The sequence below is a fragment of the Nyctibius grandis genome, chromosome 12 (assembly GCF_013368605.1).
Source record: "Nyctibius grandis isolate bNycGra1 chromosome 12, bNycGra1.pri, whole genome shotgun sequence".
NCBI classification, from domain to species: Eukaryota; Metazoa; Chordata; class Aves; order Nyctibiiformes; family Nyctibiidae; genus Nyctibius; species Nyctibius grandis.
The window spans coordinates 19,839,491-19,865,810 of NC_090669.1; the positions used below are offsets into that span (position 1 = coordinate 19,839,491).

At 40.2% G+C, this 26,320-nt stretch overlaps 2 protein-coding genes across 2 annotated transcripts in view; both read left to right on the forward strand.

Annotated features, from left to right (window-relative positions):
* Positions 1-16,215, forward strand: part of USP10 (ubiquitin specific peptidase 10) — a 54,725-nt gene extending 38,510 nt beyond the window's left edge. Inside the window, exons 8-14 of the mRNA XM_068411189.1 lie at positions 588-691; positions 1,467-1,566; positions 2,856-3,036; positions 6,650-6,815; positions 11,714-11,858; positions 13,090-13,155; positions 15,113-16,215. Of these exons, the coding sequence (XP_068267290.1) occupies positions 588-691; positions 1,467-1,566; positions 2,856-3,036; positions 6,650-6,815; positions 11,714-11,858; positions 13,090-13,155; positions 15,113-15,300 (950 nt within the window). The 3' untranslated portion in view covers positions 15,301-16,215. The remainder of the gene's footprint in view (positions 1-587; positions 692-1,466; positions 1,567-2,855; positions 3,037-6,649; positions 6,816-11,713; positions 11,859-13,089; positions 13,156-15,112) is intronic.
* Positions 16,216-23,898: 7,683 nt separating this feature from the next.
* The window catches only part of CRISPLD2 (cysteine rich secretory protein LCCL domain containing 2), a 30,718-nt gene continuing 28,296 nt past the window's right edge, over positions 23,899-26,320 (forward strand). Inside the window, exon 1 of the mRNA XM_068411290.1 lies at positions 23,899-24,234. The gene's annotated coding sequence lies outside the window, so the exon portion shown is untranslated. The remainder of the gene's footprint in view (positions 24,235-26,320) is intronic.

Here is a 26,320-nt window from a genome sequence, read left to right on the forward strand (position 1 = left end):
CTGCTTAAGTTTTGTTTCTGTAAAACACATCTTACTGTCTTATGCAACTTATTGTACTTCTAGGTCATTTTATTGTATTGTGTAGTTTTCAGATGTAGTTTCTGAGGCCTTATCTTGCCACAGGTTGAACATTCTGTCAAACTGTGTCTTGTTTGTGTTTTGTTTTTTTTTCTGCAGTGAGGAAAAGTGATCTATTAGAATTACAAATATAGAAAAGATTTAAGGAAGTGTTCTTTGAATACAAAAGTAGTACAAAAATTTAAATAGAACTAGAGTTGTTCTTTTATGATGGCAGTGGATATTCTTGTTAATCTTCAGTGTTGACTATAGAGTAGTAACTTCTCCAGACCATCTGTAAGTCTATGTAGGGTGATGCAAGGTGTTTTTTTAAAAAAAAACAAAAAAAGTTTACAGGTAAGAGTTGTATCTTACAAATTCTGAGCTTGAGTCACTAAAATTATACTAAAATTATTAATAAAAAATAATGTTGGATTCTGAAATCTAGTGATATTTGAAGAGAACGTTAAGGTATAATATAGAAAACTTCTGTCTGTTGTTATTTATATGTATTTCTCTTTGCCTTACAGCTTTAGGTGATAAAATTGTGAGAGACATCCGACCAGGAGCTGCCTTTGAACCTACGTACATTTATAGACTTTTGACAGTTATAAAGTCAAGTCTGTCAGAAAAGGTGTGACTTACAAATCTTTGACTCTTGTAATTGCATTGGAAGGCAGTCACTGTCGTTAAAACAATGTAAAGCCATACATCAGGTTCTGTGCCTAAATATCACTAAAATCAACTAGTTAATAGTTCATTATAATGAAGCTACACTGTCTTGGGACTTAAATTATAGGAAGATGTCAGTTATAAGTTTGGCAGTTTGATGTGTCAGAATAATGAAAAAATTATAATAGCAATGGAACATCTCTTTTTATAAAGAAGACACCTGTTCATTTATATTTAAGAAATGAGCAGTTGTTCGTTTCTGCTAGGGATTCAGCTTGAAATGGTTGAGGTCCACAGAGACTTCAAAATACTATTTCAGTTTTAGTTCTAATTTAAAGAAAATATAATGGTTCAAACCATCTTTTCATTTGGTCTTGGTTTGACAGCAACTTTTAATATTACTTTTAAAAGAAATAGCAAAAATAATCATTACTAACTCACATGTTAAATCGAATTGTATCAAGAAATGCAGAAATGCTCATGTCCGGGTCAAGCATATGTATGTACTTGCTGTTAATGGCAGGTTACCAATTAATGTGTAGGTTCTTCTGAGCTAGTTAAAAATGAGGGGTTGCTATAGTAAAATTTAAACTTTATTTGACTTTAACACTTAGACTGAGTAGTTGGTACATTAGCTAAACTAATAGGAGAAAGCTAGATGTTCAATGTCATGAACCTTCTGTTAAAATGAAACCATGAAAATGCCATAAAATAATTGAAAAAAACATTTTATTCAGGGCAGGCAAGAGGATGCTGAAGAATACTTGGGATTTATCCTCAATGGACTACACGAAGAAATGCTGACCCTAAAGAAACTTCTCTCTCCGCATAATGAAAGTTAGTGGGATTTTTTTTTTGGTAGAAACTTAATTTACTTCAAATATTCTCCTTTTTTTGTTGTGATTCTGTAATACAGAGAAATGTTTGGAGTAGATGTTGAGATAGGGATAGAATGCCATGTTTTAGGGCATTCAAAGACATTAGCAAATAATCTTTTGTTAAAATCTGTCCAAAGGATAAAATTAGTCTATTCTGTCTGATTTACAAATGATCTGAAGTATTACTGAGTATTTGTAAAAGCATTATCATTCTGTAAATACTCTGAATGACAGTAATAATGTCATATACCTGGTCCTCCTAAACAACAAATTTCTGTATTACAAATTTTTATTGAGCTCAGCTGACCATTATTTGAGGATAACTCAAGTTGAGTAGTCTTGTCTTAAGCATAGGTATGTTTGCCATTCATAATACCTGCCATGTCAGTTGTTTACTGGGGTTGTGGCTCTCTCCATGGTAGTTCAAAAGTATATCAGTGTGGGTTTTCACTGATCTTTAAACCACTGTTGATTAAGATCTTTATTTGAAGTGGAAACTTCTAGACTAATGGCTAATTTATATCTAATATAAAACAGAATATATTAAATTATTTTAAAATTCTTACTGAGAAAGTTAGAGAAAACTTTCTTGGTAAGAAGTATTAGAATTTGTATGCAGGGTAAAATGCCATTTTATTTTATAGTGGCTTTATGTTTGGGTCCCCTGTGAAAAATGAAACAAAACACTGTTAGTCTTAGCCAAGTGTTAGCCAAGTATAGAGTTAAGATCACTAGTTACCAATTTCTCTTTAGTAGGGTAGATTTTTTTATGATATAAAATGATCATTCCATATTTTGTTCTTCAGCTGTGTGCAGTTTATAGCCTCCTGACTTTGGCACTTGCAAAGAAAATATTTGCTAAGCCTTGGGTTCCCTGTAAAATACCTGTGCAGAAAAGGAGTTGTATTTAATAATGGCATAATTATGTTTCCAGAATAACACTTGACTTTCTAATTTTCTACACCATAAATTTACTACTAAAAATAAATCAAACTTTGCTAGAAAACTAGATCTGTTTACATACAGTCATCAGTGAGCTGCATTCTGTTAATATATGGATGTGTCCAGCTATGAGTGAGCCTGGAATATGCTTGTACTCATTTACTTTCTCAAATCTATGATCTATGAAAACATTTTATCCTCTGAAAATTATTTGTATTGTTTTTTCTTTCCTTTCAGATTCTTTATCTGTATGCATGTTTTAATTGTAAAAGAAAAAATGTGGTTTTTTTTCTTTTTCACTTTAAGAACTCTCAGTTTCCAATGGCCCTGAGGCTCAGACTGTTCATGAGGAAGAGGAGCAAGATGAACAAGGGGAAGGCAGTGAGGATGAATGGGAGCAAGTGGGGCCTCGCAACAAATCATCAGTCACTCGACAGGCTGACTTTGTTCAGACTCCAATTACTGATATTTTTGGTGGTCATATAAGGTATAGTAATTTTGTAAAAGTTGCTGAGACCGTAGGCTGCTTTGCCTTTACGGATAACTTGTTCCTCTGCTTTGCTTTCTGTATTTTTCACCATTATTGGACAGTTGGATGGAAGAGACTGTTACACAGTTTGTTCAGGCCAGGAGAGGTGAACATTCTACCATGAAATATTTGTTATGCAAGAGAGGATTCAGAAGATGTACCAGAATGATCAAAGGATTGATCAGTGATCAGATGATTCTATGACTTATTGTGAGTCTGAATCGTTTTAAGTGTCTTAGAAGAACAGACTGTTTAGAGAAAAAAACCCCTGAATTGCATATAGAGGGGTTTGAAATGCGTATGCTTTGTATATTACTGTCTTAAGAATTCCAAAGAACTTTAGAGCTACCTAATTTTTGTGACCTCTGAGGGGTCTTGACTCATTTTGTAAATAAGGATACTAAGGGGTAGTGAGATTTGTCAAGAGTTAAATCTGGTCAGTCAAAGCATGAAATAAAATAAAAAGTTGTTAACTTTTGGTTATTTGGACACTTATGCTTCCCAAATGCAGGAAAGTTTCGTGTAATAGTTAATAAACGTCAAAGACAAAAGAAGTTTGGAAAAATGTAAATTAGTATTAAATGTTACAGGAATGAAAAGAACGTGGGACATCACTTATATTCAGATCTGATACCAGATGAAGGCAGAAAGTAGATACTGAAAGAATATTTTTTTGGAAAGGAAGCCTCATGACTTGTTTGGAGAAATATATAATTTAAAATGAAAGCAAGGTAAACACTTGCTAAAAACATATTCCAAAACAAAAATGCTAGACTTGAAGAATTATTTTTAAATTGGAGACAGACACTTAATTGCTAGTGTTTGACTCCCTGTGTTGCCAGGTATTCAGTCTAGAGGTGTGAATATCTAGAGGTGTGAATAATGTGGGCTAGCGCCTTCTGCCTGGGAAATGCACTGAAATTATTCTTCTGGGATTTGAGTCAGACAGCTGGCAAATAAAATGGTATTTTCCATAGAAATTGGCAGACAGATGTTTGTATGTATTGATGAAATTCCGCATTGATGGTATGTTCACGTACCCAAGGTATTGTTAATACCCTTAGTACAGTTATCATGGTCAGAATTGTTTAGATCTCTGCATGATTCCATTAGTTTTTAGATTAAGAATAGTAAGAGAACTCTGTCTTCTGTAAAGTCCACAGAAAATGACATAAAGCAAAGGTAATACTGAAAAAAGCAAAAACTTGCACAGAGCAACAGAACCACAGGGTCCAGTCTGACCTCTGTTGTCTGCTGTCACCACACCCATTTTATGTAGCCTCCGAACTAGGTCACATAATTTACCACAGAAACAGTATCCCAGGTTGTGATGTTGGAAAGCTTCATCCTCTGAGGCTGTGGGTGGAGATAGGAAGGATTGAATACAGAATTGCCAGCAGAATTCCACTGAATGAAAGCATCAGAAACTGGAAAAATCAAATGGAAAAAGCAGCTAGGAAAATACGGTTTGAATTGGCGTCTTTTGACTTGGGAAGCTTTATGCTGTCCTCAAGGCTTTAATTGTCTGTGAAATGCCTATTTAGGCATAATTGCTTAAAAAAACCCAAACCCAAGAAATCTTACTTATGCAATGAGAGACTTAAACGTGTAAGTACAAAGATGCACAGTTCTATCAGGGTCTGGTTTGTTCATGTGCATTAGTCCCTTTTGACTTTCAGCTTGTTTGAATTTCAAATATTTGTTATGCAAGCTAGCTCACAAGCCAGGTAGAAGTCTGCTAAATGTTTCCATAAGTAGTACCAACTTTTCCCTTCAAATACACTGTTATTTTAAAAGAAAACACATCAATTACATTGTTGTAGTTCAAGCAGGGTAGCAATGGGCAGTGCCCATTTCCCTGAAAAGTGTGTACTGTAGAGTTCTTATGGTACCTGAGAGTAATTATTCATTGAACATGATGCATTTTCCCTTGACCAATTGAAATTTGTAATTATTCTAATAAGTGATATTGTTATAGAAAATCATAGTTCAGCGAATGTTTAGCTATCAAATAAATTTCTGCATTTGTTTTTGAAGAAAATATTTTGAAGAAATATTACAATTTCTAGTAATTTTTCTTGTTGGTATTATTAATCAAATCTTGAATATGTGGACTTGAAAACAGTTGGAGTTGTTAGCATTTTTCTGTTGATTATTGCACTAAATAATGGTTAGCTTAAAAAAGGGATTGGGAAGTGTATCCAAAAGCAGCAAGACTTACACAGTGAAGGGTTTGTTTGTCGAAACACTGCGCTTGCCATGTGTTGAAGGTTTTGTCCTTAAATATAGCCAAGGAGGAAGTGTTAAACTAAAATAAAGATGCTCCTGTTTTTCATATGCTCTCTTTCCTCTAAAGGATATATATTTGCCAATATAACGATGCATTGGCTTTCTGTTGGTGCTTCAGGCCCTCGCCTGAGTCAAAGGGGCTCTTTTGACAGGAGTTTGCAGTACAGACATTAAACCTATACGTTAACATTTCATGCGTGACCTGGAGAAATTTCAGCATGGCTACATGGATTAGAGCTATGTTAATTATCTTACTACTTTCAAGCTTTGTAAGGCACTGTAACAAGCGTAACAATAGAATAAATAAATTATTTCTTTGGCTATATAAACCCACATATTTGCAGCAGCTGGGGCTTTTTAATGTAAGTACTGCTTTCAAAATAAATACAAAAAAAATCTTGAGCCATGTTTGGTGGATTTAAGTTTTCAGCAAAGTTCCAGAAAAATGAAAATCGGGAAGAGTCCACTTAATGCAGTGACGTTGTGGCCAAAGAGTGTACTGTCTCCTTGCACAAAACAATGATCACCAAGCCAGGCTACTTAAAGGCTGCAGCTGAATACACTTCAAACAAAAATAAAACCTAAAAAAACAGGAAACGTGTTCTCATGCCCTAGGTCGTTATTCCTGCCAGTTTTCCAAAAGACTCCAGTTTCTGTACAAAGGAGAACACGGACAAAGTCTGGACACAGACTGATGGGAGGAAGAGGAAATGCCAGTCCTTGATGGAGCATAGTTTATATTTCCTATGGCACGATTTCAGCAAACAATTTAAAATCACTGTGAAATTGGTCTTAGTGAAGTGACTAAAAATTAGTGTATTTTAATTGGAGAATCTGGAATCAGTTGTAATTTTTACAGTAGAACATAGTTAGCTATGCACTAGTGTTTTGCACTTCTGAAGATCTGTTGGAAAATGTAATTTCAAAACTAACACAAAAAGAGTGCGGAGGTGAATCTTTTTAAATTCGTTATCAAAAATTTTAGCATTTTTCTTTAAACGCTTGATGCTTATCCAAGAACTGTTTTACTCCTTGCATAAATAAAACAATTCAAGTGTAATCCCATTCATTAGGCTCTAAGTGGATGTGAAAATCATTTAAATTGCAGTAAAGTGGATTCAGGTTGTTAAAACTTATGCTTAACCTTTGTATTTGTGTGTGTTGTTTTGGATTAACTATAAATCTAGTTACTAAAGCAGACTTCAGTCCATTCTTACTTGAAGGTTCTATATTGTTGGAGATTACTCTGCTTTATTACAGTTGAACTTTTTTGTTTCCACAGATCTGTTGTTTACCAGCAGAGTTCTAAGGAGTCTGCTACACTGCAGCCTTTCTTCACCCTGCAACTGGATATCCAGTCAGACAAGATACGCACGGTTCAGGATGCGCTGGAAAGTTTGGTGGCAAGAGAGTCTGTCCAGGGTTATACCACAAAAACCAAGCAAGAGGTGTGTTCTGTTGACCTTTTCTTACAGTCAAATACTAAACTTTTAAAAAGGGTTTTTATACAGCTCTTGCTTTACAAATAGTTACTTAAACAGTGTTACTTATGTTAACAAAAGAGGTACTAACCTTTTCAAAGTGTGCTGCAGTGGTAAAACGTGTTACACTTGAACACATACACTGAAAGGAAGAGAACTAACTCTTAAACAAAACCATGCCTGTAACCAGGTATGTTTTCTGAGTTGGTGTAGTAGTTGATTGGAGATTTTACTGGAGTGTATATTCAAGTAACAGGGTGAACTGTGGTTGTAATGCATACTATTATGAGTAGAATAGCTTTTAGCTGATCTTAACATACTGGTTCCTGGGGATTGCCAGATGTTCTTAGTAAAGGAGCAGCTCTTCAGAGTGTTGTTTGAAAGCATGCTTTAGCTTTAAGAAGAAAACTCTTGTAGCAGAACACTTGGGTGGTTGTCTGAGTGGCTATTCTCGGTGGGTTTTGATTTACATATTTCACGTAAAAATCAAAAATTAAAATATTCATTGGTGGTAGGCCTTGTAGATGTCCATCTAGAACCTGACTAAAACATCTGATGATCACTCTTTCACTCTGGGTTAATAATCTGAAATCTTTCAATAGCCAGTAACACCTCCATTCGGTGTCTGTGGCACTGTATAGTTGACTGGTTTGCTATACGCAGCCCTAAAAAACCCAGCTTGTTACTATATTCAGTTTTAGGTCAGCAGTTCAACACAAATGTTCTTCACAGTTGGAGAATATCTGGAAAAGAGGAATCAAAATAAATGGCAGTATAAAAGTTGTGAGGTAAAAGAAACAAATAAGAGGGAGGAGCTGTTCTGCATCGAGAAGAAAAAAAGTGGCAGTAGGGAGATGGAATCAGATGTAAAACTTAATAGTATCAAAGGCTTCTCTGGAAAGGAAAAGACTGGTTTTTCTCAGTGATACTCAAACAGTAAATAGGAATAGGACCTAGACAAGGTGTTACCTGTGGTGCTTGTAGAGTTGTTCTCGCTGTTTTAAGAGAAGGTTGGAGAAACACCAGTCAGGATTTAGACAAATAGTTATAATAGATTCGGAGGGGATGGAGTGGGGGACCTTTTGAGATCTCCAAGCCCTGTGATTCTCTGTCACTTTTAAGTACCAGGACATTTCATTCTGTATTCTTATGCAGCTGTGCAAAATTTTTTATCTTATTTTTTAAATAATACAATACATAATAGTAATAACTGCAATAGAAAAATAGTTGATAGGAAGAAAAGCATGCTTTTGGCATTACGGTTTGAGAACTTGTGATACAGGGTAGATAAAGAAAGGATGGACTGTTTTCTTTGAAAAGCTAAAGATAGCTGAAATTTGTCTGCCTTGTATACTCGGAGTGTTAGAGAACATTTATTTCTCAAGTTGTCTTCCATGTGAAAGAAACATTTGCAATGCAAGCTCATCATGATTTACCACATAGATTTTGTTTTGCTAGTCATTCATTTTTTGGTTTTTACTGCAGATGGTTTTAACTTCTTTACTGACGACCCAGTGTTCAATTATGGGGTTTGGAAGAAACGGGTGTTCAAATTAGGTGCTGGAGGTTTGGTCTGGCTTATATTTTAGAGTCCGAATGGAAATAGAAGCATTCACGGTGTCTTTTAGATCTTTTTTCAAAAGAAATCAAAGTTGAAACAACTGTTCTTGTATTAAAATCGTAGTGAAAACACTGAACACATTGACTGTAGAACAAGCATAGGACTTTGCAGATAGTAATTTTCAAAATGTATTGTGAAGAAGTATTTCATCTCCGTTTTACAGAAGGGGAACTCAGGAGTACTCATAAAGCTAAAAATCATATTATTATATTATTAAAATCTGGATTGTATTATTTGCAAGTTGTGGGCTTAAACAACGAATATGAAAAGATTAATCTTCCAAGTACATCAATGATTTCTCCTAAAGTCTGTTTTTTTAATCACTTTGAGTTGATGTTGGATTCTATGTGTGTATTAATATAAACAGGCAATCAGTCAGATTTTCATGCAGTGTTTAAACTAATTAGATGTTTTAAATGCAAATAGGTGTTTAAACTGGAGTGGCATTCTCTTGCTGTTTCTGACTCAATTTCATTTGCTCACTAGCATTTGAAGAAAGGTGTTTTGGTTCCTTCTGGTCTTGCAGATCAGTTTGTTAAATATTTCAACAGTTAATATGTTTTTTTTAAAGGGCTTGATTTTTATCCTCACTGAAGTGATTTTCTTTTCAGTCTCTTACTCCTATTTGCAGGCCTGCTCGTGTTTTCTAACAAAAGTAAAGACTCTTGAGTAACAAACTAGCCTTACCTCACTCACTTTGCCAGGTTACCTTCCACATACTCCTTCGAAGGAGTCTTCACATCCCCTGGAGCTCTCAAACAGCTTCTCGAGGATCTTGCCAGTATTTTCTTGGGACTCTGACTCATGTTCACTAAACAAACATTTGTGGCACTTTTAGCTTGTATTGCTGCTGCCAGAAGTCAGAGCCCCTGCTCACGGTCAGGACAGCAGAACATGTGCCTATTCCTCAGCTGCTGCTCTTCAGTCAGGCATGAGGTAACACAAAGCTGCTTTGATCTGTGGTTTAAGCTAATACGGAGCCGCGCAGCTGAGGTGCAGACATCTGTTCCCATGCGCCCGCTCGGTTACTGAGGATGGAGAATGGCAACTGCTGAAACCACTGCAGTGATGTTCTTCAGCATCCTCTATTCCTGGGCTGGGCTGGGAGTTGCTCAGTTCTTTTTGCACAGAACTCTGAATTCAAAGACTTCAGATTTGAGATTTAGAAGACTCAATACAGGAAAATCTTGAGATACTAATAACTGGGTGAATCAAGTGCATATTTGTTTTTCCGCTATATAAAGCCTCTCTGCATTTGCCTCCTAAAAGCAGAAGCTGTTCCATGCTAAGATGCATGGAAGATGCATGCTGTCATGAGTTCATGGGAGCATTGTGTGAACCTCATGTTGTCACCTTTGCTTTCAGAGTTTGCCTTTTAACTTCTTATTGTGCATGTTATTTCCTGGAAATTGAGGGGATGGGCACCAGCAGGCATGCACTTGGATGGAAGAGAACAGGGTCCTGTTTGGGTTGCTGTTTTTTAAAACAAAACAAAACACAAAAAACCCCTCTCAGTGCTCAGTGAAGCTGCAGCTGTTGCCAGGGGTTTGGTGGGTTTTGGATGCAGAAAGGCATATTTTGAACCCTTAAGATGCAGGTGAAATTTTACACAGTTTGTAGAGACTGTTCCTGATTCAAACATAGAATTACTTCTTGTAAATTGGATCAGCTCAGATCTGTGAGGAGATCAAGTACTGTACAAAATCTGTTAGCTTCAGTGTCCTAAGAGGTTTTGCTTTCCAAGCTTGGAAAGAGATCATAGTTTTTCCTCGTGAGTTTCTATTCCACACTTTGTAGGTTCTAGCAGAATCAGGCCCTGTATTGAAAAATAACATGCTGATGATTTACAATAAAGAGATTTTTCTCAATAAAAAAAATGAGAAAAACCTAGAGCAGTTATTTTGAGAAATGTTTTTATGTCATAATTTCTAGGAAAGCAAAACATTTTTGTTCTGCAATTCTGAGTTAAATTTCAGGTTTTCAGACATTAACTTTGTGGATTGTTTGGTTATAATTATATAAAAATCAGTATTTAGTAGAAAAAAGTGAGGTTATAAGTCATATTTTTCTCTTTGAATTTTCTTCAGAACCTTTTAAAGAACCCAGCATACTGTTCTAGAAAGAAAAATCTTTAATTACTGATCTCTTCCATAACAGCTTGTCATGATGGCTTACTCACTTTTAGGTAGCCTCCACAACAGCTCACTTTGTTTTTTCAAGGAACTTCTGGAACGATAAATATTTTCTTGTTAATGCAAAAAAATTTTTCAACTGTTCCAGTACTGATCTCTTAATACATTAACCATTGTTATCCTCCCTGTGAATTGGTCTGTATTTTAGTGATACTGTTGTGAGAAGGTTTTTCAACAGTGTTTTAGGATTCTTTTGGTGAGAAGGGGGGAATAAAGAGAGTACCAGCTAAAACTGGAGGAGTCTGGTGTAGAAACTAGTATTTCAGTGGGGAATCGTGAGGTATGCTCAGGATGCTCTTTAAAGCAACACAGCATTCAGGCTTTTTAGAAAAGTAGGTGCAGTACTGCTTTTGCATTTCAGTCAGTATTTCTGGAGCATTCAACAAAATTTCTCAAGATAAATGTAGATTTAGGTGTTTACACCAAAATCTTTATTTTAGTAGTTTTTCTTATAGAGATTCTTTATTGATTATAGTTAATTTACCTATTGAAAATTAAGAATCGATTTGGATTAGTTCTTATTTTTCCATCTATTCAGCTTTTTGTAAAAATGTGTCAGCTTTTAGAAATTAAAATAGCTTTTCAAAACCTTTTGCGTCAGGTGGTGCGGTGCTGTTGTCTTCTATAGTTCAGAGTTTGCTGAAGTCCAGCAACATGTGTTACAAGTTATTGACCTTTGATTAGAGTATAATAGCTTGCTGAGAATTATTAATCATTAAACTGTCATGAGGAGTTGTTCCTAGGGGATCTCCAGCAAGGTGTTTTTAGTACTGCAGTACCTAAAGATCTATGCTCATTCTAACACATTACATCCTACTAGAAGTATTGAGTTCTACTTTAAGACAACACTTTGAAGATCCAGTGTGCTTTAAGTTATAAATTGCAGTGTTTATCATAAATTAATATTATAATAATAATAACAACAACAAATATGTGGTTTTTTCTGCTATTGTATTTAAAATTAAAAACATATTCCTCATTTAAAGGGGTGATTTTGAGCAGGTAACAAAAAATTACAGGTTTTCTTCATCTTTGTTCTGTGTATTTGTTAGGTGGAGATCAGTCGAAGAGTGACACTAGAGGAGCTCCCCCCTGTTCTTGTTTTACACCTCAAGCGGTTTGTCTATGAGAAAACTGGTGGATGTCAGAAGCTTATCAAGAATATTGAGTATCCTGTTGATCTGGAAATTAGTAAAGGTAAAGATTTTTGAACAGAATTTTCCTCTCTTTAGGGAAAAGATAATGTTGTGTTTCCTAGGGGTATCTGTGTTTCAGTTTTCTTCTTTCTTGTGCACAAAATTTCCTTTCCATTGTTGCCTGGAAACTTTGTAGTTTGGATGAGTCTCTTGTATGCATCTTTTTTTTCACCTTTTTCCCACCCCCCAAGAATATATTTGGGTTTCTGGGTTCAGTCTTGCTGAACCTGACATTGCCTGGATATGAGTTTGGGCATCCATTTTGCAAAGAACGTTATGGTGAAAGATCTTACAACCTTTGCCACATCCGAGACATTGGGTTGGCCAAATAAGAGCTTCCTGCAGATTTAAGGAGTAAGGATATAGACTGCTGAGGACAAATACTGGAAGTGATCCTGTTGAATGAGGGTATGTCCCTACACAAGGCTGTTGCCCAGTAATAGTAGATATTTGTTTCTCAGATTTCATTCACAGAAGTGGCAAATTATTGTAAAAAACAGTGGCTGATGGAAGGAAACTGGGCATTTTATAGCAAATGCAGCCTGGAGGCAGACAAGTAAGTCGTAGTTCAGAGGTTAAACAAAGTTCATTCTTTTAAAAAATATCTTAAGAGATGCTGACTTTAGGAAGTGTGAGATGCCTATAATCCAGCATCTGAAGCTTGCTAAATTAAATGCGTGGTATTTTGATCTGACAGATTGGCTGTTAGCCAGCCAGTAGTTCAAATAGGAAAAAAAAAAATAAAAATTAATGATTACACATATCTCAAGTAAGATACATACTTTGTCAGACAGCACCCTTTTGTTTTACTTACTATTTTATGTTAAAAACTCCTTAAAGAATGTAAATTTGTAGAAGTAGTTCAATTTGCCTTGACTGACAAAAGTGATTGTAGTATGACTTGGAATCTGAAATTGATTTTGTCATTGTCTGACAGGAATGAAAGGAAAATGAATAGTCTGATCTTTTGCCCTCTTTTTTTTTTTTCAGTTTTTTTTTTTTTGTTGTTGTTGTATTTTTAAACCTCCCATAAATGTTAGTTTCAGCAAACCTCAAAATTCATTCCCTTGATTACCAGATATCAGGCCATTCTTTAAAGGCTGCAGAAGATATTTTAATTAAACTTTCTCCTTTATGGTAGTGTTGGTTTCTCTTAGAAATAATTGATCCCTTTGAAACTGAATTTCTAAACTTGCTAATTATTGCCTTTGTGACTTTTTTTCCTCCTCCAGAGCTACTATCTCCTGGTGTGAAAAGTAAAATTTTTAAAGGCCAAAGAACCTACCGGCTCTTTGCAGGTATTTTATCTATATGCCTCTAGTCCCTGTATTACAAATACAAATTCTGCATATAGAATTCTAGAAACACTGAAGTTTCCTGGATTATATAAAATATTTTTCTTTAAAATTACACTGAAGTAACTTGTGGGTGTCAGATTCTTGTATTTAGTGATTTCTTGCATATACACATATATTGCTATATCTTATTTACAATCTGACTGATCCAGCTTGAAGCTTGTGCGAAAACAGAGTCCTGTATCAGATCCACACTGAAAAATATCAGCAGAAGCTGAAATTCAGCTGCACTGTAACTATGCCTAAAATACACCACATATTCTCAGAATAATGTTTCACATGTCTTTTGAAATGGCTGTTTGAATGCTGGCTTTGCATCCCTTTGAACCCTCAAGATGAGTATTGCTGGCGGGGTATGAATAGCATATTGTAGGTGGAAAAGTTTAACTTGGAGGAGCTGATCATTTTTGTGTGAGGAAACAATGTTTTTAAGAGTGTGTGTGATGTATATGAATACCTAAATTGGTAGCTAAGGTGGGAAGCTCATGTAAGAATTCAGAAGCAACATTTTAATATTGAACAAAACAGTCTCTGGGCAGTAATGAGCTTCCTGAAGTTTAAAACTCCTACCCAGTTTGTGATTTGCACCTGCGTGTTTGTGTTGGCGTCAGGAGAACGTAATAAACTGGAGAACCAGAGGTCTTAACTTCTACGTCACCGAATCTGTGCCAGTCCTGGTGGCCTTATGTGACTTGGTGGTTTGGATCCAGTGTGGTGGCCGCTGCGGTTACAGAAGGAAATAACATACCTGTCTCTTGTGGGAATTCAGGACTGTTTCTGGCAGTGTAGTTTTTTTTATTGATAGTGGTTTTCATGGGACAAGTTTAGACAGTGTATTTAAGGTGGCTTGAAGAAAATGTGTTACCGCTGCAATTTTTTTCTAACTCCTTCTGTGGAAAAGTACAATACTTCAGTCTCCTGTCAGTCGAGGGCTTCTCATCCACAGAAACTGAGCTTGTTAGGTGAATTACTCAAATAAGCTTTTGAAGAATTAAGTTTCAGATATCATGCAGGATTTGCCTAATTATCTAACAATGAAGTTTAGAAAATCAATAATTCAAGTTTAAACTACTGTAAAAAAAATGATTTCCTAAATTCCCCAGAATGCACAGATATAGTATATTCTGCCTTTTTGCTTTGCTTAAGTCAGGTTATTCTAAAATGTTTATTTTCATAGAAGTGTGAAGAAAAACTGAGTAAGCTTGAAGTGTGACTTTAGTCGGAAAGAGCATAAACAATTTCATAATTATATACTATATTATTGTCAAATATGGCAATTCTTTCAGTTTTTTATTTGTTCTTGTTAAGTATATGGTTAGGGCCCACCTGTTCCTAGAAGGAGTTAAATGCAATTTCTTAATTACATTTGTAATCAGCACCCTTTGAAAAGTCTTACCTGATTTTTTTTTTTATAGACTGTAACATAGTTTTACCTGATTTTTTTTTTATTTTACAGAGAGTTTCAATAAAATACTGTTGTCAGCAGACAGAGTGAATGTGTAACTTAGAATATCTTGCTAAGCGTGGCAGTACCCGTTGGAAGCTCTGAGGGGTGTGCTGCACTGTTGCAGATGGCATTTGTGAGGCACATCCTTCCCAGAAGATCCTTTAGGAAGTTATAAAAAGCAATTTGCTGCTTTTGATTCTTAATTTACTTAAACCTCCTTTTAAAATTATGGGTTTTGGCATGCTGGAGAAACATTACTAGTATTTTGTGGCATCAATAAGCAAGCAAGGACTAAACCCTTAAAGATTCTTTGCTTAAGTCAGATCATACCATCTGCAAAACCATGAGTGTGCTGTGAACAAAGCAATATGTGACATTTTTTCTTGATTTACTTTTTCAGTGAATATTTGTCTACATATAGTGTCTATGTGCATCACGAATTTCTCTTTACAGTTGTCTATCATCATGGAAACAGCGCAACTGGTGGCCATTACACTACGGACGTCTTCCAAATTGGTCTCAATGGCTGGTTACGCATCGATGACCAGGCGGTCAAAGTGATAAACCAGTACCAGGTGGTGAAGCCGTCTGCAGAGCGCACAGCCTACCTCCTGTACTACCGCCGAGTTGACCTGCTGTGAAACTTCTCCCTCTTACGCTCTGTGTGCAAGATACATGCTTTGTAGAACGCCAACTATCACTAACTTTTTTTTTTTCCTCTCCTGTAAATGCTCTTTTGAGTGAATCTTTTTTCTTTCCTTTTTCTTTTTTTCCTTGCAACCATGGGATAGAGTGATAAAGGAAACTGCCTTGGGTTTGTGCACAACATAGTTTGTGTTGACTTTTGATGTTGCAGAATTAAGTCACTTGGTTGAAAGACTCAGTCTCATGAATCACAAAAAATATTAAAAAAAAAATAATTGAGTTAATGCTGAATCCTAAGATAATAAAAGGGGATTTGCATTTGATTCCCACTTTCTAATTGCGTAGTAGAAGAAAACCCTGCACCAGCAACAGAACTTGTAGATTTCTGTGAAAATGTTTTATCTTTACTTAAGTAAAAAAAAAAAAAATTAAAAAAATAAAAAAAAAATAAAAAGCGCCCTCTGCTTCCCCAGGAGTTTTTGATAAGTGGTAAAATATGAGCCGATGTGTATGAGATGGAAATGGTCCTACGTGCTTCAAAAAATGTACAAACGTACAAAATGCAGAGTTGCTGGTTCCTAATAGGAAGACACATTTTAATAATCGTGCGATGAGAAACTGCTTAAGTACACATTGCAGATCAAATATTTGGAGTTAAGATGTTAGTCTATATAGATGGGTGATTGTAACTTTATTGCTATTAAGAAATTTCAAACTGCATTTATGCTTCTGTGTACATGAAATTAAAAAAAAATGGGCAAAATAATTAAGATTGATATTTCTTTAAGTCTGCTTTGTTTAATTTTGCTGTCTGCTCTCCTATAATGTTGAGTTCCTAATTGTACACAGTTTAGTGATATCTAGAAGTATAAAGTTGTCGCCCATCAATAAAAGTCACAAAGTTGGTTTAAGGTGTGTGTGTGTGTGGGTTTTGTTTTTCCTCAAGTGTAAATTCAACCCTTGGAAACTCGAAAAATTGCTGTGTGGCACTTTTACAAGTTGTAGATGGTGTTCCCCGGGTGAAGGGCAGATGAGTTTGTCTTTTACAACTTCTTGAAACTTCAGAACTGTTCCCGTTCAGCATTGGGATGGAACTGAACTTCGAGAGATCAGTCAGCCCAGGATGGATGCCAGCCTGATGCAGGGCTGGCACCGTGGACGTGCTGGTCCCAGGGCTGAACACCTGTCGGCCAGGAGAGGGGACTGAGTCCCTTCTGTGTCCTACGTGAAAGCCCCGCACGGTTGGTTTTGAGGTGGATGTTGTTCTGTTTGTCTTTCACCAAAATATTCTCTTCTTTAGCCAGTTGACATTTTCATTGAGAAGTTTGGTAAAAATATTTCCTTGATCAGCTTGTTGCCTTCCCTGCTGCTGAAGGTGATTAAAAAATCCATATATTGTTTAATCCTTAATTTGATGATGGTGGTGTGTGCTTAGTGCATCAGTGGAGAAGTGTTATAATTGCTGGAAGTGAAACAGGGCTAATTTTAACACGGATTGTCTGTAAAAGGTTAAGTTGTGTGTACTCTGCCCAAATACTGTTCGCTTTTTTAAGGTGACAAAGAAAAAAAAAGTTATTTTCTGCAAAGCTGTGGGAGTAAAATTAGCTGCATTAATTTTACGGGTACTATATTCTGATAAATCCCCTTAGCATTTCTTTAAACATCTAATTTCTTTACTTTGAATAGCCTGTCTGGGGGCTGGGTGCAGCTCTTCGGTGACAAGCGGTGGGAGCTCTTTTCAAGAGAAGGAAGCAGCCCTGTAAATGCCTTCGCTTTCAGCCCCTGCCCGTCGACGTGGGCTTCCCGCTCGTGTGTTCTGCCTGAGTCAAATGGCAATTAGTCACTTCACAGGAGAGGGGAAGGTCATTCATGGCTGTTTCCTGGAAGGAGTTAGAGGCGAGATGTCAAATCATGGCTGCGGTCTGCACGATTTCATCGGGTAGGGCAGTGGTGGACGTGTGGAAACAAAATTCCTGCGGCAGACCTGGGTGTTGGTCGAGCAGTGAGACATGCAGAAGAAAGCCCTCTGGATTTGCCCTCTGACTTGTCTACCCTCTCATCGATTCTGGAGAACTTGGGACTTTCCTTCTCCTGGTGATGCTGTTCCCATGTCAGGCAGGAGCGTGCTGCCGGTGGGAGCCCCCAGCACCGGGGCTGGGACGAGGCTCTTCGGGGTGTCCTGTTCTCCCTGCGCGAACCTGGGTGAACCTCAGATGGATCATCTTCTGTTGCTTGAATTATTAGGCAGTGTTAACATTATATCACTACCACAATCCTGATGCTGAGAAAATTTTACGGTATTTTGTCAGTTATTTTGTATATCTAAGTGTATAGTTCTTTTTTTGTTGATCATCAAATTTTACTAGTGTCTTCTGATGTGACTGAGACACTGTTCTTGATTTTAGTGACACTCCACCAACTCAGAAACAAATTTTCTTTCCAAAGCTTGTTTGGATTTTGGCCAGTTGCGGGGAAAACCTCAGCTCCTGGCTGCTGGGGCTACCGAGGCCGTGTGCCAGGGGGCTGCTGGAGGGCTGCTCCTTCCCGGGTTTCCCAGCGCGGGGCTGCCCGTGGTGGGAATTACCCAGGCCAGGCCTGGTGAGACACTGGGTCTGCTTTGAACTGGAAATCCGGGTGGAGCAGGGGTTGTTCTGAATAAGAAAGAAACCAGATTTTGAAATTACTGCTCTGTACTGGTTATTATTCAAGTCCTGTTTCTGCTCCCTGGTTGAAGTAGTTTTCTGTACTATGGAAATCCTTTTTTTTTTCCTCATGGCTGTGTTGAGTATTTATCTCCAATGAACTGTGAAAAAATACATTTCTGATAATGTAAGCTTACCAGAATATTCCAGATAAAATCGCAGGTGATTAGTAATTAATACATTACTTGATATCAGGCCCTTGCACTTAACTTTGATTTTGACTGGACAAGGTGGTCGGCTGGTGAGTTTTGACCCAAGTTGCTCAAAAATTACGGGTTTAAGAGGATGCTCTTAGGATGCCCTAAGAGGAAGCTCGATGGCGAGAGATTTTCCAGAAAAAAAGCTTTCACCTTTTACAGATTTCTTACCCGGTTGTGGATGGGTTTGTAATACAGGTGTATTAAAAATACAGGTATAATAAAAGCATTTTATTTTTTCTTTTGGGGGATGGTTGCTGTTTGCAAGCAGCCCTGCGAGGCTTTCCCAGGGCTTGGGAATGTGCATTGAAATGAAGTTCAACTTTTTGCTGTCTGAAGCCTTGCATGTTGTTATCTTTTGGGAAGGAAACGCTGTGTTAGTCTCAAGCTTCCCGTGAATAACGGAACGAGTCTTCTCTGGTACTCATCAGCTTCGGAAATGGCAGTGTTTGACCTGGAGCACACCCCTGTTTGTGATGAGCAGTTTCGAGTGGAGTCCAGCACAGCAGGCGTAGCCTAAAAAGGGTAAAGTGAAAAAAAGAGGAGGAGAGGAAGAAATGAAGAGTAGGATGAGAAAGAAAAATGGTGTACAATTAATGGGATTTTAGGTACTTTTTCATTTAGCTGTGCTTGCGCTTCTGCTGGGCTTTGCTTAGAGTTGCTACATATGTGATTGATTAATACTACAGTATTTAAATTATAGTTTAATCACCTAATATAGTTTTACCTAATATAGGCTTGGTCCTAAGACCATCCTGTTTGGTATTTTTTGCTATCAGGAGGTTTTTGATGTGGAGATGCACGGTTCTGCGTTCCTTTGCAGCTGTGGAAGCTCCAAGGGCTTTTCCTATGTCCTGTGCATTACCCCCTGGGGTAAAAGAATAGAAAATGAATTTCTGTCACAACTCAAGTTCTGGTATACAACCTAAACCTTTCCTGTTCATAAAAGACCTGTACAGACATAATAAAAAATATGCAGGGTTGGAGAAGGCTGTAAGAGGAGCTCCTGCTGCAAATCTGGGTCTGCATATTCAGTTCTACGTTTCGCTTGACGCAAACAGGTTACAAGTGTTACTAATTATTCTAAAGAAATGGCAATGAGTAATTGCCAGTCCAAAAAGCAAGTGTTGAAATCCTCTCTCAGTATGCGATGGAAGTTTTTCAGATGGTATTAATTTTTTGATTTTTCACTAAGGATGTTACGAATGCACTTGTTGCTAAAATCTGTCTTCTGCAGTGTATTACTCAAAGGAAAAAAAAAAAAGAGTAAAAAGGATGTGGCAACAGTCTGATGTGAACACATAACCACAATTTTTATTTTCTATATTAAACTCCTCCCATTGTTGCAAAACAAGGATTTTGCAGCCTTTTGGTTATTGCTTTGTCTGTGAGCGATTATGTAACAGAAAAGAACCCAACACCCCAGACAACCCCCTGCCCCAACGCACCATAAATCTGGGGGCTGTTTACTGATGTTTAAACCAGGTCTTAAGAAATGGTTTTTACAAAACGCACGTTAAGATCTAAAGTTTTTAAAACTGGAAACTCAGATATGCCAAGTCCAAAAGGCTGTTAGAAAAACCTTAACACTGTGAGCCAGGTCTGCGTGGGGAACGATCGATGGGGTGGGGGAGAAAGGTTATCAAAAGCACAATGTATTTGGGGGTGGGAGGAGGTCGTGTGTTTTTAAATTAAGAAACTGCTGTTTTGGACAATATCCCCCCGAGACGATGCCACTGGTGAGGCAGGACAGGCCCAGGGACGCACCGCAGCAGAGGGCAGTGGTGCCACACGAGTGTCCTGGTGTTAGGGCTCCAAAGCTGCTGCCTGGACTCCGAGGAGCTCCCGGGCTGTCAGCGAGGGGTTTATCTTCATAAATCTGCTATAAATCTCTCTTGTTTTGAATAGGAACGAGGAGCACGCCTCTGACAGGCAGTGGATCTTCCCAAGATGTTCGAGGTTTCGTGCAACTGTGGGGTTTGTTCCAGGCTATTTCTAATGACCCAAAGGACTTTGAAAAGAATTTGTGTTAGCAAATAACCAGCCGTAATGGCTGTGGACCTTGTGATTGCAATTCGCCTTCTCTGTTTTGGGGTGAAACCTCCAAAGATGAGTGTTGGGTTAACATTTATGCACTGTTTCAGTCTGCAGATCTGTACCAGTTACTTTATCATTTAAAAAGTGTGTTTCAAGGTCTCTCACTGCTGATGTAACCAGGCAATGTGGTGGGCTGCAATAATAGGGTGAGGGGGGGGGCTGTACTTTTTAGTTTGTGTTTCACTTGTGCTTGGAGCGGTCAGCAGTGCCCCCAAAATTCAGCAATTAATTTCTGAAATTGCTGCTTCTGTGCTTATTGCCTTGTCTTACTGACCTCGTTTTTTTTACCTGGGCACTGACAAAACAGCAGAGGCTTTGGGAGGTTTTGTGGGGAGTTATTTTCTTGCATATCATCAGCAGATTAAACGTTTGGGGAAATGTTCTTTATTATGAGAAGGAGGAAAAGAAGCCACAGATGAACCTGGGCGGTCACAGTCCCAGGCTGCCCCAAAAGAAGAGAGCAGCGAGAGAGAATAAAGAGGGCTTCATAGTGCCAAATACTGTGTTGGGAGTAAATCTATAAATGTGCGGCTTGCTTTTCAGTGATTCAAGATCCCCACGCTGTTAATTCATCTGCTGGAGCAGCCTCTGTGTGATGCCACGGCAGCATCATGCTGTATGGTGAAGAGACCGGAGCGTCCTCATCCCATCCACGCCGGGGGCCGGGCGCAGCAGGAGTTCTTTGGCCGCCTCTACCCCACTGCATCGTCCTCCAGCAGAGCCAGAGCCCAGGCAGGAGGGGGAAATGTAAGTAGAGTGCGAAGCCAAGGACGTGGTTCCCCCAGACACGAGCGTGGCCGTACCTCTGCCTGTCAGGAGTAGCTCACGGGCTGCTGGTCTTTTCCATTCCACTCTCATTGTACACGATGACAGCCAAGGTTCTGCATGTTCCCCATTGCCACCGGGTTTGCAGCATCCCCATGGTTGCCCTTGTACTCCCTCTGTTCCGGAGCAGGAGTCACAACCAGACGATACCAGGAGTGAGCACTGCAGCTTTGAGTTGTCCCCTTCCTCCCTCGGCCCCTGCTCAGATGCGATACTGTTATTACTGAGCCACTATTTGAATAGGAAATAAAGAGGAATTTAGTTGAAGTTGAAAATCAAGACATACTGTCTGCATGTTCAATTAGGAGGGCAGAGTGAAATCTGTGTTTCTTCCTATTCATTGGGTATTCCATTAAAAGCCTTCTCTCCTAATATATACTTATATATGCAGCCTGCTTTATGTGGCTTTTACCACATATGAAATGGAGACGTTATAATCAAGGCGGTAATAACGCTGAATGATTAAAAGTAACTTCTGATTGTTTTGGCTTTGGTCAAATGTATGACCTGAAACTGCTGACTCGAGACAAAATGAGGTGCATAAAAAGCCTCGTTCCAGGCTGTGCTCATCCCTAAGCACGACCGTGCACCACGTATGACTTGTACAGTGAAACCATCGTGGCGTATATAAAAAAATAAATTAAAAAATCAAGTCTTTGTAAAGCAGCAGGGTTGATGGAGAAGTCAGACAGCCCAAACCATCCTACAGGGATTAATTTCCCATAGGAACATTTGGGGAGATTACAAAATACTGAATTTCTCTGAGATCTGGAAATCATTTGTATGTCGGTATGTGAGATTTAAAACGAGTTAATTCAGCTTTCTGGTAATTGGAGTGAACAGCACCTTCCGAGGGCTGTGAGTCAGGGCTGCGGAGCTGCGTGGTTTCGGGGTGGCAGCCTGAGCGGGGGCATGGTGGTTCACCACTGTCGGCCCTCGTTATTCGGGGAAATTAGGAAACTGGGGGCTGCAGCATCTTTCGGCTGATGAAATAAACCTGCAAATACAGCAAACTCATTGATCCAGAGTGAATCAGAGGAGCGAGGAAAAAAAAAGCAGGGTACAGTGATTTTAAAGTAAAGCAGCGCCGAGCCTCCTGTCAGCCCCGTTCTGTGGGGTCTTGGCATGGCCCGTGTTGGGGCAGGAGCTGAGCATCTTTGGGAGCGAGCTGCCCAGATGCACTGAATCGCTCTTAGCAGGGCAGGGTCCAAATGGTGGACCATATGTTGTCGGTTCACATACACAGTTTCTTTTGAAGTAAATAGAAGCTCTTTGTAAAAACAGCTGGGAGAATGTGGCCAGCGAGAAGGAGCAGCCAGAAAGGATGTCGTGGCCGTACCAGGCTGCAGGACTGGGACTGACTGGTGAGGACTGGCTCCCTCATGTCCCAGCAGCGTCTTGGTTTAAAATACACAGGTCAGAAACGGTGCTGAAGACACACCCCAAGTGATGAGAACCTGCTACTTCTCGAACAATTCTCAGGAAAATGGTGTAAGAGATTAAACCAGCAGATATATCTTGGAGCTGACTTCAGAGGGATGGTTTTCTTTGCTTGGTGGAGTTGCTCTACCAGCTGCCAATATTTGCTGCTTTGCTCACGCGCTGTTGAACAAGTTTGATAAATGTCATTCTGCTTTTTGAGCACTGCTGGGTTTAGACGAGCCTCTCGGCAGCAGAGTAACTTGTAAGCTTCCTTCTTGTAAACAGTAAATAAAGTTCGTTGGTGTTTTGCTCAAAGAAGTAAATATTGACTGTTTAGAAGAATGGAAGGACTTTTTTTCCCACAAGAACTTTGCAGAGAGGACCAGACAGTGGATTTGGAAAAATCGTAGCTGCATCGCTCGGGAGATGGGTGCTTCCCTGCCTCTGTGCTGGTGCCCCCTCCGCGGGGGGACACCCCAGGCTGGGGCTGGGTCACCCTGGTATGTGCCAGTAGACGTGAAGCCCCCGCAGCGCTGCTGGATGGGGACCCCAAGGGACACTCATGGGTGCTGATGCCTGGACCTGCTCACTCCGGGCACTCGGCATCCCGCTGCGGGCTGGCAGCCGCGGCAGCAGAGATGCTGTAACATACTCATGTTGTTACTCATTATACCAAGTTTTTTTTTCCTGTTTGTTTACTTAGAAAAAAAAAAAAGGTGCTTTCAGCTTATCCTTTGCTCAATCGTTTCCTCTCACTGTGTGTAAAACCGTGTGTCAGCAGCGCACGGAGCATCGCGGGTGCAGGCGCGGCGCTCGGGGTGAGCAGCGCTGGGGCTCTTTGGGCACGGGCTGGGAAGGCACCGCAGAGGGGGCGAGATCTGGCAGCAAGGGGGATGCCGTGGGGTTTGCGGGGGGCTGGAGCTCAGCTCAGCCCCGCTGCCCGGCCCGGGGACCCCGCTTGGCCGTGGGACCCGGCGGAGCTGCCCCAGCTCCCCGCGGGGAGCGGCTGAGCCGGCAGCCGGGGGGAGGCGGCTGCTTCAGGCCCGAGCAGAAAACCCCCCCTTGAATCCTCCTCCCTCACGGCCGGAGCCCCTCACCGGGGCGTCGCGGTCCCTCGGCAGCGCGGACGATGCTCTCGGGACCCGCAGGGCTGCGAGATCTGCCTGGCATCTGACTGCAGGGGAAGGCAGAGCAAACCCTTTATAGCATCAGCCGCTTGCTCTCCTCCTCCTCCTCCTCTCCCCCTCCCCGGTGTTGTGTTACAGCCTTTCGGAGGATGGTCCTAATTTACCGAGCCCCAATGACTATCACCGTCAAACTGCTGAGATCCCAAGCAACACCCCTCTACTCCTTGCTCCTGCCTCCTTTGCTTGGGTTCCCCCCCACCCCCGCCTTTTTTTTTTTTCCCCCCTTTTCTTTTCGTTATTACTCCAGGCCCGGTGCCAAACGGGATGATCCAGGGTTGTCCTCTCTGCCTGGAGAGCATAAATACCACTGGGGAGCTCTGCGAGGCTGCAGTTGCTACGAGCTGCTGAGCTGAGACCTTGCACTCCTCGCACCTCCTAAGGCTTCTTTCATCTTCTTCCCCCTCCTCCCAGTTTAAATATTTCAGATCTATAATTTGTTTTCCACAAGCAGGCTTGGAGGAGCTACAATTTCCTGGGGACTTGGAAGTACTCGGGGCGAGGTAAGTGCAAGCTTTGGTCCCTGCTTCTGAAATGTGGTTTGGGGGAGGGTTTGTGCGTAAGAAATGTCTCTATTAAGAAGGCACAATTTTAGTAACTTCTCCAAAAAGTTACCTGCGTGGTATAAAATAGCACAATGCTGTCTGAGCTTCCCTTATGTGTGCTTTGCAGACATTAATGCAAGATTAATAAACATTAATCTTGAATGAGTGGGAGGAGTTAGCAAATACAGGAGTGGGTTTCTACACGAATAGAAAATAGCCAAGGGATGCTGCAGCAGTGTTTAATAGCTGACTGCCCATGGGCACATCTCGTCTGCTCCAGGAAGCCTGTGTTTATGCAACTCTTCTCTGAAGTCCTGTCTAAAAGGAATTTCACAGTGTTGCCACATGTTATGTCTGTTACCAGTGGGTTTTCCATGTGGTTTTTGCGTAGAAACTCACCCACTTCAGTTCTGTGGGAGTGGATTGTAATGGAAGATCCAGATGGTTTGGCCTGTGGCCTTAAAGATGCTGAATCTGTAGTGTGTTGTGTGCAGACAGGGTTATGTTCTGTGTCAAGGAACTTGTCATCCTGCTTTGCTTTTGAAGCCAGCACAATTCTTCAAACCTTGAAATGCGCATCTCTTAAATAAATGACCCTGGGGTTTAATGCATTGAGTATGTTGTGGCTTTATCACTGGATTTCTTTGCCCAGGTTAAAAGCTGATCCCAGGCTAACTCAGCCTAAAAGCTGACCCTAGGCTAACTCCCCTCTGCTTTGCTGGTTTAGATGCTTTGCTGGTATCCCAAGCTAACTGTTGCATTTTCCTGCCTTGTCAGCTTGTTCCATGTATAACTCTGCAGGTCCTGGGATGTTTTGGCCGCAAATGTCATCCGTAACCAAGGAGTAGACACCCACTCGTATACTTTACCAGTGAGGCAGTTACAGATCAATAGCTGTAGGCAATAAGGTGAAGCGAGGACATAAGGCAGCACAGAAGTCAGCCTGCACGTGGCTTCAGCAGGCAGCGCTGTGTGCCAGGCTTCCAATGCTACCAGCTCTTCTGCTTTCTGTGAAACACAGGCACTATCCATTAGCTGGGGAAATAGCTTTCTAAAAATATTCTTTTCCAAAGTCCGGTGCTGCTTTTTCACTTCCTCAGACCCCAGAAGGCGGCCTCCCCTTTGTCCCCGGTTTGGACAGGCTTTACAGCATATGAAGGAGTTGGTTTGTGCTGACTCACTCATTTCTGATCGCTCCCAGATGTTTACCTGGCACCAGTATCAAGGGCCTGATGTGTTTGAAGGGAGGCTGTGCTAACGCTCCTCTTCAACCCTTGAAAACAACAGCAGAGGCTTCCTCAGCTGACTGTCAGCTGATAATTTTCTCTGGATAATGTCAAATCCCAACACAAAGGCAGTATGATTTCAGTCTTCCCCTATGAGGAGCTCCTGATGCAGCCTGGAGGCATTGCCCCAGCTCTGCAGGGCACTTGGGCTGCCTGAGCTTTAACACATGTCCAAGTGTTTTGTTGCACCTGGGCATGAGGATATTAAGAGAAGCAAATGGATGGACATCTGAAATCGATGAGAGCTGGCTGAAATGTGAGCATCTCTGCTGCTTTCAATTAATCTGGCCAGGGAGCTCTTTGCTCCCTGGCCCTCTCTGATCACTTCATCCTTCCTTTGGTTGCTCAGCGCTCTCCACCTCGAGCCAAAGCAGAGGAAGGGACCTACACACCCCAAGTGAAAAAGAAGATAGTGCCAAAGTGACCTAATTATAGAGAGGTGCTAGTATCCCCTCGCTCGCAGATGGGATGCAGGGAAGAACATCCCAAGGAATAATGCACCATCTGTTGCAAGGTTTTGGCTGGATCGTGAAACCAGACGCGTTGGCTTCGTCGCGTACCCGTGAGTGGGGCAGCTGCTCTGGGCTTTCAGATGTTACAGCTGATTTTTTTCAAGCTGCCCTTTCTGTAAGTTCAGTGTTTGCCTTAAATGGGTGGTGGATATGGGCTCCTATTTAGCAGAGGGCACCTGGCCAAACGGAGGGGTACAGCTGCCATGTGTGTTAGCTGTCTGTTCCTGCCTGCTCTACCTACAGGGC